We start from the raw sequence: 12,951 nt of genomic DNA on the forward strand, positions 1-12,951 counted from the left end.
TAAGCACACAAACATTTCCAAACAAAGTTGCCCTGACTCACTGCTTCCATGGTGAAAAAACAAGTCGTGTAGCTCTGCATATGAAGAATAAACTATCCTGCAGTGCTGGATAACTTCAGCCTGGGCTGTACTGGACGTGAGATGTGGGTGTGCACACCACATTTAGCACAGTTCAGGGGGGATGGGGATAGACTCCATTTCTAAATCTACTGAGCTGCTTGCACAGGTACAGCTTACAGCCTGAACCCAGTCCAAGTGAAACGAGGTATTGGCATTGACTCTGTCCTGCTGCCAGTGCCTCCTAGCACAGTTTGGGAAGGAGTCATTACACATAGCTTTACAGCAGATATACTGTTCGTCCCGTGCAGGTGAGCTCCATGCAGCGAGAACATCTCAGGTTAAAAAACTGTTAGTGTCTGAAAGTAAGCAGGAGCAAGTTTGTGTCAAGTGTAAGAGGGTCTGACTCACAGTTGTGACTGAGGTCAGAGATGTGGGCTTGGCAAGATTACAGATACAAGACACGGAACGCTCGGCAGGTCGCTCTCAAAGGTGAGAGAAATTCTTAATTCTTTGAAGTTCTTAGTGTCAAACATAGCTGAGCAAAGATCTAGGGCCCAGCACGGCTTGCTGCGGCTAGGGAACACGCTGGTGTCCTAAATGAGGAGAGGGCCACTGGTGGGACACACATCTGGCTCCTCCAATCTATGATTTGTGTAAGTCCCATAGAAGAGAATAGGGCAAGCTGTCTACATCCAAGAGCACCCCATCCCCTTGTAAGGAGTAAAATTATAATTGACCAAAGCAAAACACTGCCCAGTAGTAGGACTGCAGGTGTCTAAAATTTCTCTGTGGAAAGCAGTTAACACTAGTTTATCCAGCTAAAGAGAAAGTTCATACAGGATTTGCTCCCAACTCAAGAGCCAGAATTTCATCTCATTTGCTTAGTCACAAGGGAGAGGAGGCCAGTAACACAAAAAAACCAAACAGTAATAAAAAAAAAAAAAATAGAGGTCAGAGCTCAGCAATCCTCCCTTCTGTAGTTCTCATCTCTCATGACTAGGATGCAGTGATTGCCCTCTAGGTATTAGAGAGGACAGAAAAAGAAAAGCAAAAAAGGGAGGGAGAAAAAGCACTGAACTAATTGCCATACATTTATTCATGAAAGCCAGGATTAAAATAGGTTATTAAAGGATTTGAATGCACAAAGTATGTGCTTTGTCCTGATCATTCCTAACAGTGCAGTGCTCTGACAACACAGATAACCCCAAATGTTACACAGCATAGGAAAGCTGACAGAGCAGAGGGAGAGTACCAGTCTCCTAGTGAGGCTTTAAGGAAGGTGAAAAAAAAACACTGCAGAGCTTGGAAAGAAGGTCATTTTGTTGCTATTTTGTCATTGTTTTTTAAAAAAAACCAAACACAAACCCAAAACACTTCTCCATGCACACTATATATCTGGCCTAGAGATGGACCCAAATCTAATGCTGTGTGACCATTTTCTTTAATGAAATTTGAACATGCAAGTGTTCAAACATCAATGTTAGCATGAGATATTTGAACCCAGCATTCGTAGCTTGAGTCTCCTCTGGTGTTCAGAGCAATGCTGCCTTCTAAGCATCAAGTACTCAGCAAAGTAAACAGAAATAATTTTGCTTTGTCCACATGGAGCCGGTCTGACAGGATGATTACTCAAGCAAAGCAGGTTATTTGCATCCTGGGTTTTGAATTGGATAGGACAATCTCACACAACTAGACAAGGACCTGAGAGTTATTAAGTAGTACAGATACACATCTCAAATCAGTCTGGGTGCAAATATTGCAATTATCAGCTTTTTACAGCCTTTGTAAGCTATGCTAATGGACAGGAATTCAGAAATTAGATTTCTGTTGTTCCCACATACAAGACTTCTGCAGTAGCTCCTTGAATATTTTAGCTTCCCCATGATACACATTCGAATGAAGCATCTGTAGCATAACTTTAAGACTTCTTTACATTATCTCTTAATGTGGAGAAGGTGAGAGGTATCCATAATTATGCGCACTGCAAAGAACAGTACCTCATCTCCATCTTCTTTGGGACAAGGAAGAGTGTTTCATGTTTCCTTTGTCAAGATACCTGACCTACCTGGAAGCTTCCTCTTCACAAGCTTACCCTTGGGTGGCATGAGTCAGGGACAGCAAGCAGGCTTATCAACTCCTCAATCATGCATGTGCATCTCTGCTTTTCCTCAATCCCTTGCAGGTTATGACTTCGCTGCTGTACTGGAGTGGTTTGCAGAGCGGGTTGACCGCATCATTCTCCTTTTTGATGCGCACAAGTTGGACATCTCTGATGAATTCTCTGAGGTCATCAAGGCCCTGAAGAACCACGAGGACAAGATGAGAGTTGTTCTCAACAAGGCTGACCAGATAGAGACTCAACAGCTGATGCGAGTGTACGGTGCGCTCATGTGGTCCCTGGGAAAGATCGTCAACACTCCTGAGGTCATCAGGGTCTACATTGGTTCTTTCTGGTCCCACCCGTTGCTCATCCCCGACAACCGCAAGCTGTTTGAGGCAGAGGAGCAGGACCTGTTCCGGGACATCCAGAGCCTGCCCCGCAATGCAGCCCTGAGGAAGCTGAATGATCTTATCAAACGAGCACGGCTGGCCAAGGTGGGTGGTGGCACATTTTGGGCTGTTTGCAGCATGCAGGCTATGGGGAAGTGGGTTTGGCCAGTTTGGTTGGCAGAGCTGGTGGGTCCTACTTTTTTTCCAGTCCCGTTTTGCTCAGGCGCAGCATATCAGTTCTGTGCAGTTGAAGGAAGAAAGCACCTGTTTTGCTTGGTGCATCAGTCGTGACAGGCCAGAATGAGAAAGGTACCTACAGATCAAAGCAGGTAGCACTTAAGAGGATGTGGAAAGCAGTTGCTCTGTGGTATTAACTTGAGGACTAGGACCAATTCAGTATGTCAGAATTGCAACTGGGAACTGGTAAGCTCCAGGTCTCTTGCCTTAAACTTTCTTAGCCAAGAAAGATACCTGGCTTAGAATGATGCAGAGGAGGTACAAGAATGGCAAATAAGCCTACCACGAGTGTGGAAAAAATAGCTTTCAGGGCCTGATATCAATGACTAATTAATTACTAATTCTATGTGTGAATATTTGAAATGAGCTGAGTAAAGCCCCTCAAAATTACATGGAAGAGCCCCATATCAATTGGGAAAATACATCAAAATCTCCCTAAAAGATTTCAGTGCTCCTTAGAAGTCTTCATGTCCAAGAGAAAACACCTGGTCCACCATTAAAAAAAAAGCCATAATGTCACATAAGTTAAGGACTGTTATTCATACTAAAACATTGAAGAAAATCTAAAGAGCTCCAAAACTTGTGTGTTTGGTTTGTACTGAACAGGTACTATTCACAGGAAAGCCATGCCCAGTAGAACACAAAAAAAAGATCTCAACAAATCCCCATTTCTTCCAGAAAATGAGTCTTAACATTACTTTCTGTATGCCCAAGACTCATACCCTGTCCTCACCTTGTCTCAGCACAACCAGAGGGGACAGCTGAGCAGCATTCAGCACAGGAATGATACTGATAGGGCAAGCTGAGGAGTTGAGCTTGCTATTCAGGGTGGGACAAGATGAGGTTGACTCTTCAGCACACATGCTCTCTGCTGAGAAGAGTTTTCTGATGTGCTCTTTAATACTTAACCTCTTCATGCCGTATTATTTCTTGTCCTTCAGGTCCATGCCTACATCATCAGTTCCCTAAAGAAGGAAATGCCCTCAATGTTTGGGAAAGACAATAAAAAGAAAGAGCTCGTTAACAACTTGGGAGAGATTTATGCCCGGATTGAACGGGAGCATCAGATCTCACCGGGAGATTTCCCTAACCTAAGAAAGATGCAGGTAAGCTGTGACATCCTGTCCAAAACACCAAGCATCCAAGGAAAGAGCATTAGACTAACTGCAGGAAATAAGAGAGGAGCCACACAGACCTTGGTTATTGTTGCTCATGGGAAAAGCCTGATGTAATGCTGAAGTTGGTCTTGAAATATATGCAGGCTATATTTGCACATGAACGCCTTTGGCACATAGAGCTCATTTGAAGCTACAGCTGCCTTCATTTCTCAGCTCTCTCCCTGAATAGCACTTTACAGCAAGTTATTTCTTCTCTCTTTCTTAATTTTTAATTCTAGGTTCCATTTTCAGATTTTTCAGGACTAAGAATGCTGCTGATTTGTATTAAAAGGAAGGCTATATCCAGAAAAGCCTATGTATGCCCTTCTCCAAGATCTGTATTTTGCATCTTCTATTTCATTCTTTGTTTCTAGGAGGAGAGAAAACTTAAAGCCCCTTCTCTGTTTTAAGCAGAGGAACAGGTTTTCTGTTCTGTAGAGCTGAGACCCAAGGGTTCACCTAAGTCAAAGGCTTCAAAGGACCTTGGATCAGGGCCTTGCATTGTATATTCAAACACTGGACGCTGCTGCATTGCTGCATGGCTTCAGTCCAAGCAGAAACCTGTTCCAAGTTGCTAGCTGTTGAAGTCATTCTAGCTCCCTATGGAAAACACAGCATCTGCTCTTTTTGTTTTTGTTATTTTCCATAAGTTTTTAGGAATGAGATCTATGGAGCGTATCCAATAGAGGATCCCATTTACAGCTTGTTAAAATGTGTGTTCAAGTGTGTAAAAATAACTATATCACTCCAGTAGGAGTGAATAGATTGGATTTAACAAGTAGAGGGTGAAGTATAAAGTTGTAGGTCATTCTGCAGTTTTTCAGAGTTATCTGCAGGTCCTGCTCAAAGCTCTTGGCTTAGCTATTGAAAACTACAGAAACAGAGCCGCACTGTAAAGACATGCTCATGTCTTCACAGGCACGCTGTCTTTACAGTATATGTAAGATGCACTGCATGATGAGGGTTTTACCAGGAAAAGAGTCTTTTTCCAGAGCAGCACCTCCTGCCCAGAGTGCAGCGGGGAGAGGTTGTAGCAAGAGCTGCACAACTAGTTTGCCTTAAACAATTTGATCTTCAAGGAGAGTGTTTCCACATCTTACTTGCGTGTGACAATCATCCTGGGCCTTTGAGTGAACCATGTCCCTTCTCTGTACCATGTCAGCCCCCCTTCTTAAGCAGGGAAGATTGTTTTCTGTAGGGCTCAAAGAAGATAGAAGTAGGAGCAGTGGCAGCCAGGGAAAGAGACCCCATCACATGCTGAGGAGCAGGGCCATCAGAGCAGGGAATACTGAGCTCCCCACTTGTCCTCTGCAGTAGCGGTTCTTTGAGCCAAACAGCAGACAGGCATTCCACTCTCCCCTGTGATACTGCGTGATGTGTGGCCATGTCACTCACCTCTTGTTATGTTGTCCCACTTTAAGGATCAGTTGCAAGCCCAGGATTTTAGCAAGTTCCAGCCTCTGAAGAGCAAGCTGCTGGAGACTGTGGAAGACATGCTGGCCAATGACATCGCCCAGCTCATGGTGCTCGTACGTCAGGAGGAGTCACAGCGGCCAACCCAGATGGTGAAGGGAGGAGCCTTCGAGGGCACCTTGCATGGTCCGTTTGGCCACGGCTACGGCGAAGGTGCTGGTGAAGGGATCGATGATGCCGAGTGGGTGGTGGCCAGGGACAAGCCCATGTACGATGAGATCTTCTACACACTATCACCTGTCGATGGTAAAATAACTGGTGCCAATGCGAAGAAGGAGATGGTAAGGTCTAAGCTGCCCAACACAGTGCTGGGCAAGATATGGAAACTGGCTGACATCGACAAAGATGGCATGCTGGATGATGAGGAGTTTGCCTTGGCGAATCATCTCATTAAAGTCAAGTTGGAGGGTCATGAGCTGCCAAATGAGCTCCCTTCCCATCTCCTCCCTCCATCCAAAAGGAAAATAACAGAATGAAAGGAAGGCTACAGGGGAGAGGGAAAGGGAGGGGGAAAAAAAAAAAAAAAAGAGACCTAGAAAGACATGTTTACTTAAGTTATACCTTTAGATGTGAGATCACCTTTGGATTTATACCTGTTTTGCTGTAAGAAAAAAACCCGAAGCAGAACAAGAGAGTCCAGTCCTTCACGATAATATGCAATTAATTCTTCCAGTGTAATGTCCCCACCTTCTAATGTGTAGTCTATAGTTATGAAGGTAAAGAAATGATGTTGAGACTAGGAGAATCTAATAAGGATGAGCAGAAAAAACCCAGAACAACCTGAAATGGACTGCAGTTTTTGAGGGTGGAGTAGGCACCAATAGAAATCTAACTTCATGTCACTCCTGAGCTTTGGCTGCACCTTCTGCTGTTTAATGGGTCTCTCAAACCTCAGGAGACTGAGTCCTTGATACTGAAGAAGAAACCAGAAGTTCTCAAAGCTATTGGCCAAACTAAAGAGCACTTCCTAATCAACATAACCCCACACCAGATACTAAACCCCAGAGTTAAGAATTTTAGAAACCTTCATTCACTGTTAGATGGAAATATTACAAGCATTTCCCTGTCCTTAAAAGAATACAAATAAAATCTGAAACCGCTCTGAACTGGGCACCTGGAGTTACTCATTGTTTGCTGTGCGACAGGCACTAAGTATCCCAGTCACCTCTACCTCCCATCCAATCCCCGGGGAACACTTCTTCTGCAGGCGCAGCCAAGGGAACCACCCCCACAAGGGAAACAGGAGGAGGGAGCACTGGAGGCAGACAGGGTGGGTTGGGAGGGGGGGACACCACTCCCAGGCTCACCAAACATGTCACAAACAGCAGATAATGTTTTCTCTTTGAACAGTGATGGTGGTTATCATTCCTGTGAAATCGTATGTTTGCTCTCATCACGCATAGTGAAAGATACCAGGTCCCCATCCTTACTTCCATAAAGTCAGGAACCCCCCATCATCACGTAGGCAGATGGTCCATCATGAGAGCAGAGAACCCAGTTGGGCAGAGCTTGCTCTAGTGCCTGTGCTCCCACAAATACAGCCAAAGCACTGAGAGCCTTCACCTACTCTCCTCACCACACAGTAACACTCAATCCCCTCCAGAACCTTTACCCTGAGCGAAGAGAACTTACCTGCCTCTTTCACACTCTATGAAATTTTTGTTTTCCAGACCTGGTTTTGGCTGAACTCCCTTTATTTCCTATTTTGTTTCCTAAACACACACACTCTTCTGGGTTTTGTTGTCGCTTTGGAGCAGCGTGTTGTTCCAATTCATACTGTCACTTTATATAAGCTGAGCTCCTACTGTGATGAAAAACCAAGACAAGCATAACTTATTTTATATCTGTGTTCATATTATATAGATAAATATATTCTGTGTATGTAGAATGTGCTTACTGCAGTACATTTATCACTTGTCTTAAAAATTAATGCATTAACCTCTTTTGTACCCTGGTCCTAAAACATTATTAAAAAAGAAAGGCCAGATCTGTCTATTTCTTTACATAGCAAAATGAAACGCAGCCAGAAAAAAAAGGGGAAGCATATTTTTATGGGCAACGGAAAGAGGAAATAATCTTCAGCACATTGCCAGACATGCACACAGAGATCTGCCCTGCCAGACCCGGGCACGCACTGCTGACCCACTGGTTAACATCTGCTACATCTCCTTTCTCTTCTGGCAGTCTAATCATGACCTTGACGCTTGCTGAAGCAAGTGGAATTGCACCCACTATTCCCCTTGTTCAATGTAGGGAGGATGTAACAGCCAAATAAATACTCCATTAGGAAAAGGAATATATTGGAAGAGTTTCCTCCTGCCAGTCAGATGAGAATGCCACAGGTGTGTCAAGATCTGGAATGGACACAGAAGACCCTGTAATTTTAAATCTCGCTGGCTCTAGTTTTACTTCTTCATTGTAATAAACTCATAAAGAAGGGCAAAGGTCATTATCTCCCAAGTGTTCAGTGCATCTCACTGCCTTAACACAGTGAGAGCCATTACGAAAGAATCAGGGGGAGTACACACCAGGAAGTACCCCCCTCAGAAAGGGGGTGCAAGCAGCAATAGCTAGCAGTGTTTCCATTTGACAGGGTGAGAGAGTGGAGAGGAAATCATGGGGTAGAGAGTGAGAAGCGGTAAATGCAAATTTAGAAGTCAGCAGACTGTACGCCCCTCCAGTTCAGCTACCCAGTAACTCCCAGTCAAACCACCATTACAGCACATGTCTGCTAATGCTGTCCAGGTCTTTCTCTAGGATTTGCATCCATCTGAGCACAGCTTGAGGGACAAGTCTGCAGCTGAACCAGCCCTTTCACTGCACAGGCACGATTTTCTGACAAGCTGCCCATGCAGCACATCGCTTCATGCTGCCACCAGCATCATGCTGAAGTGTAACACTTCCTCCAAAAGCAGAGGATTGATGGTTATCTCAAAGGGAATGGGAGAAGGTGAGGTCTACTGGTCTTTTTCCAGTATGCACCAACAAGGTGCTCAGGTAGGCCAAATTTTCTTTGTAATAGCTATCAGATGGGTTTCAGGGTACAAAGCCTCTTGGGCTTTGCTGGGTGTACAAGTTCCAAACGAAACCACCAGCATGTTGGCTAGCACAGGTGTAGGAGGTTAGTTTTCATTGCACTGACTGCAGCTGTGCTTCAGCCCCCTCAAAAAAAAGAAACAGCAAGAGATTTTCTGCCTCGCTGGTAGCAGCAGTCACCGCCTCGCCCCAACCAGGGCAAGCCAGCACCACAGCACACACCACAGCCCTGCCTCTGCTCCGTGCCTCTGCAGAGGCTTCTGCTCTTCACATCCCAATGCCAGCCTCTCAGGGACCTTTTGGCAGGATTCAATGTGAAGAGCCAAGGAGATGGCAGCACAGAGAGCTCTGCCAGCACAGGTCAAGTGCACAAACCAACCCTGCAGCACAGGGCTTTGCTTTCAACACTCGCTCAGAAACCACTTGCGCTGTTAGAAGTGCAACTTCCCCAGTGGCGTGGGAGGGGGGGAAACCACAGCGTTTCACCGCTGAACATGCAGTTACTTCACACCACCGCACCGCGGTTCAGGAACAGGGCGGGATGCAAAGCAGCCATGTGACAGAGGGGGAACGGGACCGCAATGTGAGAGCCACAAGAGGCAGTTTACAAATAGTCCTCCACGCTCAGACAAGTTTACCCAGCACGTTTCGTTCTCACTATGCAGGTCAGCAAATTTAAAAGGAAAAAAAAAAGCCAGCGAAACCCCCCTACCAAACCTCAAGTACCCTGAGGCTGTCTATACAAAGATACTTGCAATCCTGGCTCTCCAGTACAGCCATGGAAAGATGCATGTGTTTACCCATCCCCTTCCCTCAGAGAGGGCCACACCCCCCCATTTTTTCCCTCCCATCAGAGCTATGGCTATTTGGGTAATCCCAGGCACCCATAGTGTGTCCCACATTTGCAGCAAGGGTGTGATTTCCTCAATTCACCAGGACTAGTGCACGTAGCCCTCCAGCCTGTGTGTGTTCCAGCCGGTTCATGGAGCCATGCTCCTGAAGTCAATTGATATCTGTGGCCAACAGGGCTTCCTTTTCTTAAGAGCAGTTCTCAATTACCGAACAAAATTTCCCCAGGAAGTGATACAGAAGAGCCTATTCATTTGCTCACGTCTGTGGGTGGGTTCTATCACATGCATACACCAGGATCACTTGCTTTTTCTCATCCTCTCATGCCCTTCTCTGCCCATTCCCAGCCAGAGGAGCTTCCACAAGGTCAGAAGAATAAAAAGGGCCTTTCTCCGAGTAGGAACTGGTCTAGTCATCTCTCTTAAATCCTTCCCAGAAAGGAACAGAGAAATGAAAAATCTGTACTGACATGCTATATGGGCTTAATATATGGGCTTCTTGAAAATTAAGTTCTCTCTACTGCGGAACATGACAGCAGATTGGATCAACAGTGCTATATAACCATTTATTTGCAGGGAAGGTTAGTAATTACACAGAGTTCCCTGAATAAAATTTCACAGGAGGTGTGTAATGCAGTAAAAGGCAATTACTTCTGCGAGCTGGAATTTATCCAGCATGATGGAGTTCAGAGGGATTTTTAATCAAAACATTAGAGGTTAGAATCAGTTTTTCCATCATCTTAAGTTCCAACAGAAACTTCATACAACAATGAAATTCAGATTTAGGTCTGGGAACTGTTCTTTAAACTTGCTCTCCTTATTATGCCTTAATGCTTTGTCCATATGATGGAAGCCTTTGCTGTGGAACAGAGAGTTACAGGTGACCTGACCTTTATGTAGAGTGACAACAATCCTACAAGTCCAGCAGAAACCAGGGTTAGGCTTCTCCAGAATTCACCTCAGAACATGCTACACCTCCTGCATCCTGACAGCTTCCTCCTCTGCTATTGTTTTATCTCAATCTTTCACTAAAGGACAAACTGTGAGAAGAGGAATTAGGCGACTCCACATTTAGGTTTTGGCAAATCAAGGGACATAATAGATGATTTAACCCCTTCCTAGGCTCAGAAGTTCAAGTCCTTCAAAGCTTGATAGATGAGTGTTGGGAAAGACAGAAATCAGCACTCAGTTATTCCAGAGGAGCAGCTTGATGATAACATCCAAGTTATTTTTGTGGAGTTTTCACAATACAGATTCTATTATTTTCTGGTCTTGCCCTTTCCTTGTGCTCACGAGCCCTTTCCCTCCTCTTCCCAGTCTGTGCAAGGGTGGGGGAAGACAAGGCTTAATTTGGAAACTCAACATGCTAAGAAGGTCAAGGCTAGTGCAGGCAAGTCAATCAGCATGTAGCTTTCTAGCTCATTCAGCAGTGCATATAGAGCAACAGAGCCAGTATTAAAAGTGGGATGAATGCACTTTGAAACAATTCCTCTCTGCCCAAAGGGAGAGAAATCTTTGGTGAGTACTGCTCACATTCTCCACAACGTGTCCATTCCACTGATGTGTGGTCAGGAGCACGTCAAACACTGATTTGCTAGGGTTTAAAATGGCTCTTCTCCAGCTAGTTACATGTCCTATAAACAAGTGTCAGCAAGGGCTCTGTTACTGTCTTCTGAAGACGTGAACGTGGGGGATATTTATAAGCCTTGGATTATAATGTCCTCCTTGCCTGTGCCATCACACAGACAAACAGAGAGCAGGCGGGTGGAATTCCTCTCCTTACACTCACCAGATCACTGCTAGCAAATGCCAACTGAAAACTTGCTCTAGATAGATAGCTTTTACCCACCACTCAATCTACCACCCTACACATTTATCACCCACATGAGAATCACAGAAGCTCCTAAGGTGATGGCAACACGGGGGCCAGAAGGAAATGCAGCTCCCAGGGAAAGCACTCTGGCCAGTTCTCCAGCCTCCTTCAACCAGTAACTCCCAAGGCAGAGTTTCAGCAGCATTTTTTCTAACGTCAGGGAAAAGGAATCAAAATAAGAGCTTGCCACCTGTCTGCCTACCACATGTAAGTCGCTCACAAAGAGGGCAAGGGGCGAATTATCTGCATCCAACCACCTCTAAAGCATGCACATCACACAGCAGAGGTATCTCCAATTTGGGCCAGAACTGTGCAGCTGGAGTCCCAGCTGACAGCTGAGAAGCATGTTAAATTCTCAAAAGCAGAACTGCTCCCTGAATAGGATGGAAAGACCCAGTCACTCAGTAAAGAGTTCCTTCATATGCCTGTCAGAAATCTTAATTCTTACATATATACAGAAAGGTTTTAAGCAGCTAAAGCATCCATAATAGTAACCATGCTAAAGCATCCATTAATCCATAACCAGCACACATCAATCCAGTTCAGGTGTGGAGCAAACCCTTGGAAAACTTGGGAACTTACACCATTTGCCACAAAGGATGATTTGTTCTCTAATTAATATCATCCTCTTGAATGACTCATCCTGCAGATATGACCATCCATCAGACCAGTGATCATCCTCCTAGCCAGGAAATCACAGCTTGCAAACTAAACTGTGAAAAGAAATGGTGCCATAGAATATGTTAGGTTGAAAGGACCCTTTAAAGATCATCTAGTCCACTGCCCCTGCAGTAAGCAGGGACACCTTTAACTAGATCAGGTTGCTCAGAGCTTCATCGACCTTGATCTTTAATGTCTCCAGGTGTGGGGCCTCCACTACCTCTGTGGCTCTCTGGGCAACCTGTTCCAGTGTTTCACCACCCTCAGTGAAAAAACTTCTTCCTAATATCTAATCTAAACCTACCCTACTAGTTCAAAACCATTGGCTCTCATCCTATCACTACATGCCCTTACAAACAGTCCTTCCCCAGCTTTTCTGTAGGTCCACTTCAGGTATGGGAAGACTTTTATAAGGTCTCCCCTGAGCCTTCTCATCTCCAGGCTGAACAAGTTCAAGTCTCTCAGCCTGTTCTCACAGTAGAGGTGCTCCAGCCTCCTTATTATCCTTGTGGCCCTCCTCTGGACCCACTGCAAAAGGTCCATGTCCTTCTTGTACTGACAGCTCCAAAGCTGGACACAGTATTCCAGGTACAGTCTTACCAGAGCAGAGTAGAGGGGGAGAATCACCTCTATAGATCTGCTGGCCACACTTCTTTTGATGCAACCCAGGATGTGACTGACTTTCCAGGGTGCATGCTTCTCAGGGTCCCACCAGCAGTCACCAACATACATTAGCAGAGCACACTTAAATCCCTTCTTCCTTCTGAGCCATGTAAGAGCTGATTCTTCCTTCTGAAACTGAGGAGTCTTGAAAGGGGATAGGAAGAAAAGAGGTGATCTAGCATTTGCCATTTAATGTTAGTATGGAGCTTTGTAGACTGCTCAGAAGCAACAGATAATCCAGAAGCTGGGAGAAAGAAGCAACTGAGAAAGTTTTACTGCCCAGAGATGTCTCACATGCACAAGAGTGGAGATGGATATTTACCAGGAGTTATGCAAGCAAATGTCAACCCCAGGTCTCTTAGGGAGCCTTAGTCCAAAAAACCTACTATGGTCAAGTACTGATGATACATTGGAACGCAGTTTTTAAGCTCTGGTTCAAGCCTGCTTCAGCCAG

At 45.1% G+C, this 12,951-nt stretch overlaps 1 protein-coding gene across 1 annotated transcript in view; it reads left to right on the forward strand.

Annotated features, from left to right (window-relative positions):
- The window catches only part of EHD3 (EH domain containing 3), a 28,644-nt gene extending 21,242 nt beyond the window's left edge, over window positions 1–7,402 (forward strand). Inside the window, exons 4-6 of the mRNA XM_084262512.1 lie at window positions 2,243–2,655; window positions 3,729–3,893; window positions 5,366–7,402. Of these exons, the coding sequence (XP_084118638.1) occupies window positions 2,243–2,655; window positions 3,729–3,893; window positions 5,366–5,893 (1,106 nt within the window). The 3' untranslated portion in view covers window positions 5,894–7,402. The remainder of the gene's footprint in view (window positions 1–2,242; window positions 2,656–3,728; window positions 3,894–5,365) is intronic.
- The last annotated feature ends 5,549 nt before the right edge of the window (window positions 7,403–12,951 follow it).

This window comes from Gallinula chloropus (genome assembly GCF_964237585.1).
Source record: "Gallinula chloropus genome assembly, chromosome: 3".
Classification (NCBI taxonomy): Eukaryota; Metazoa; Chordata; class Aves; order Gruiformes; family Rallidae; genus Gallinula; species Gallinula chloropus.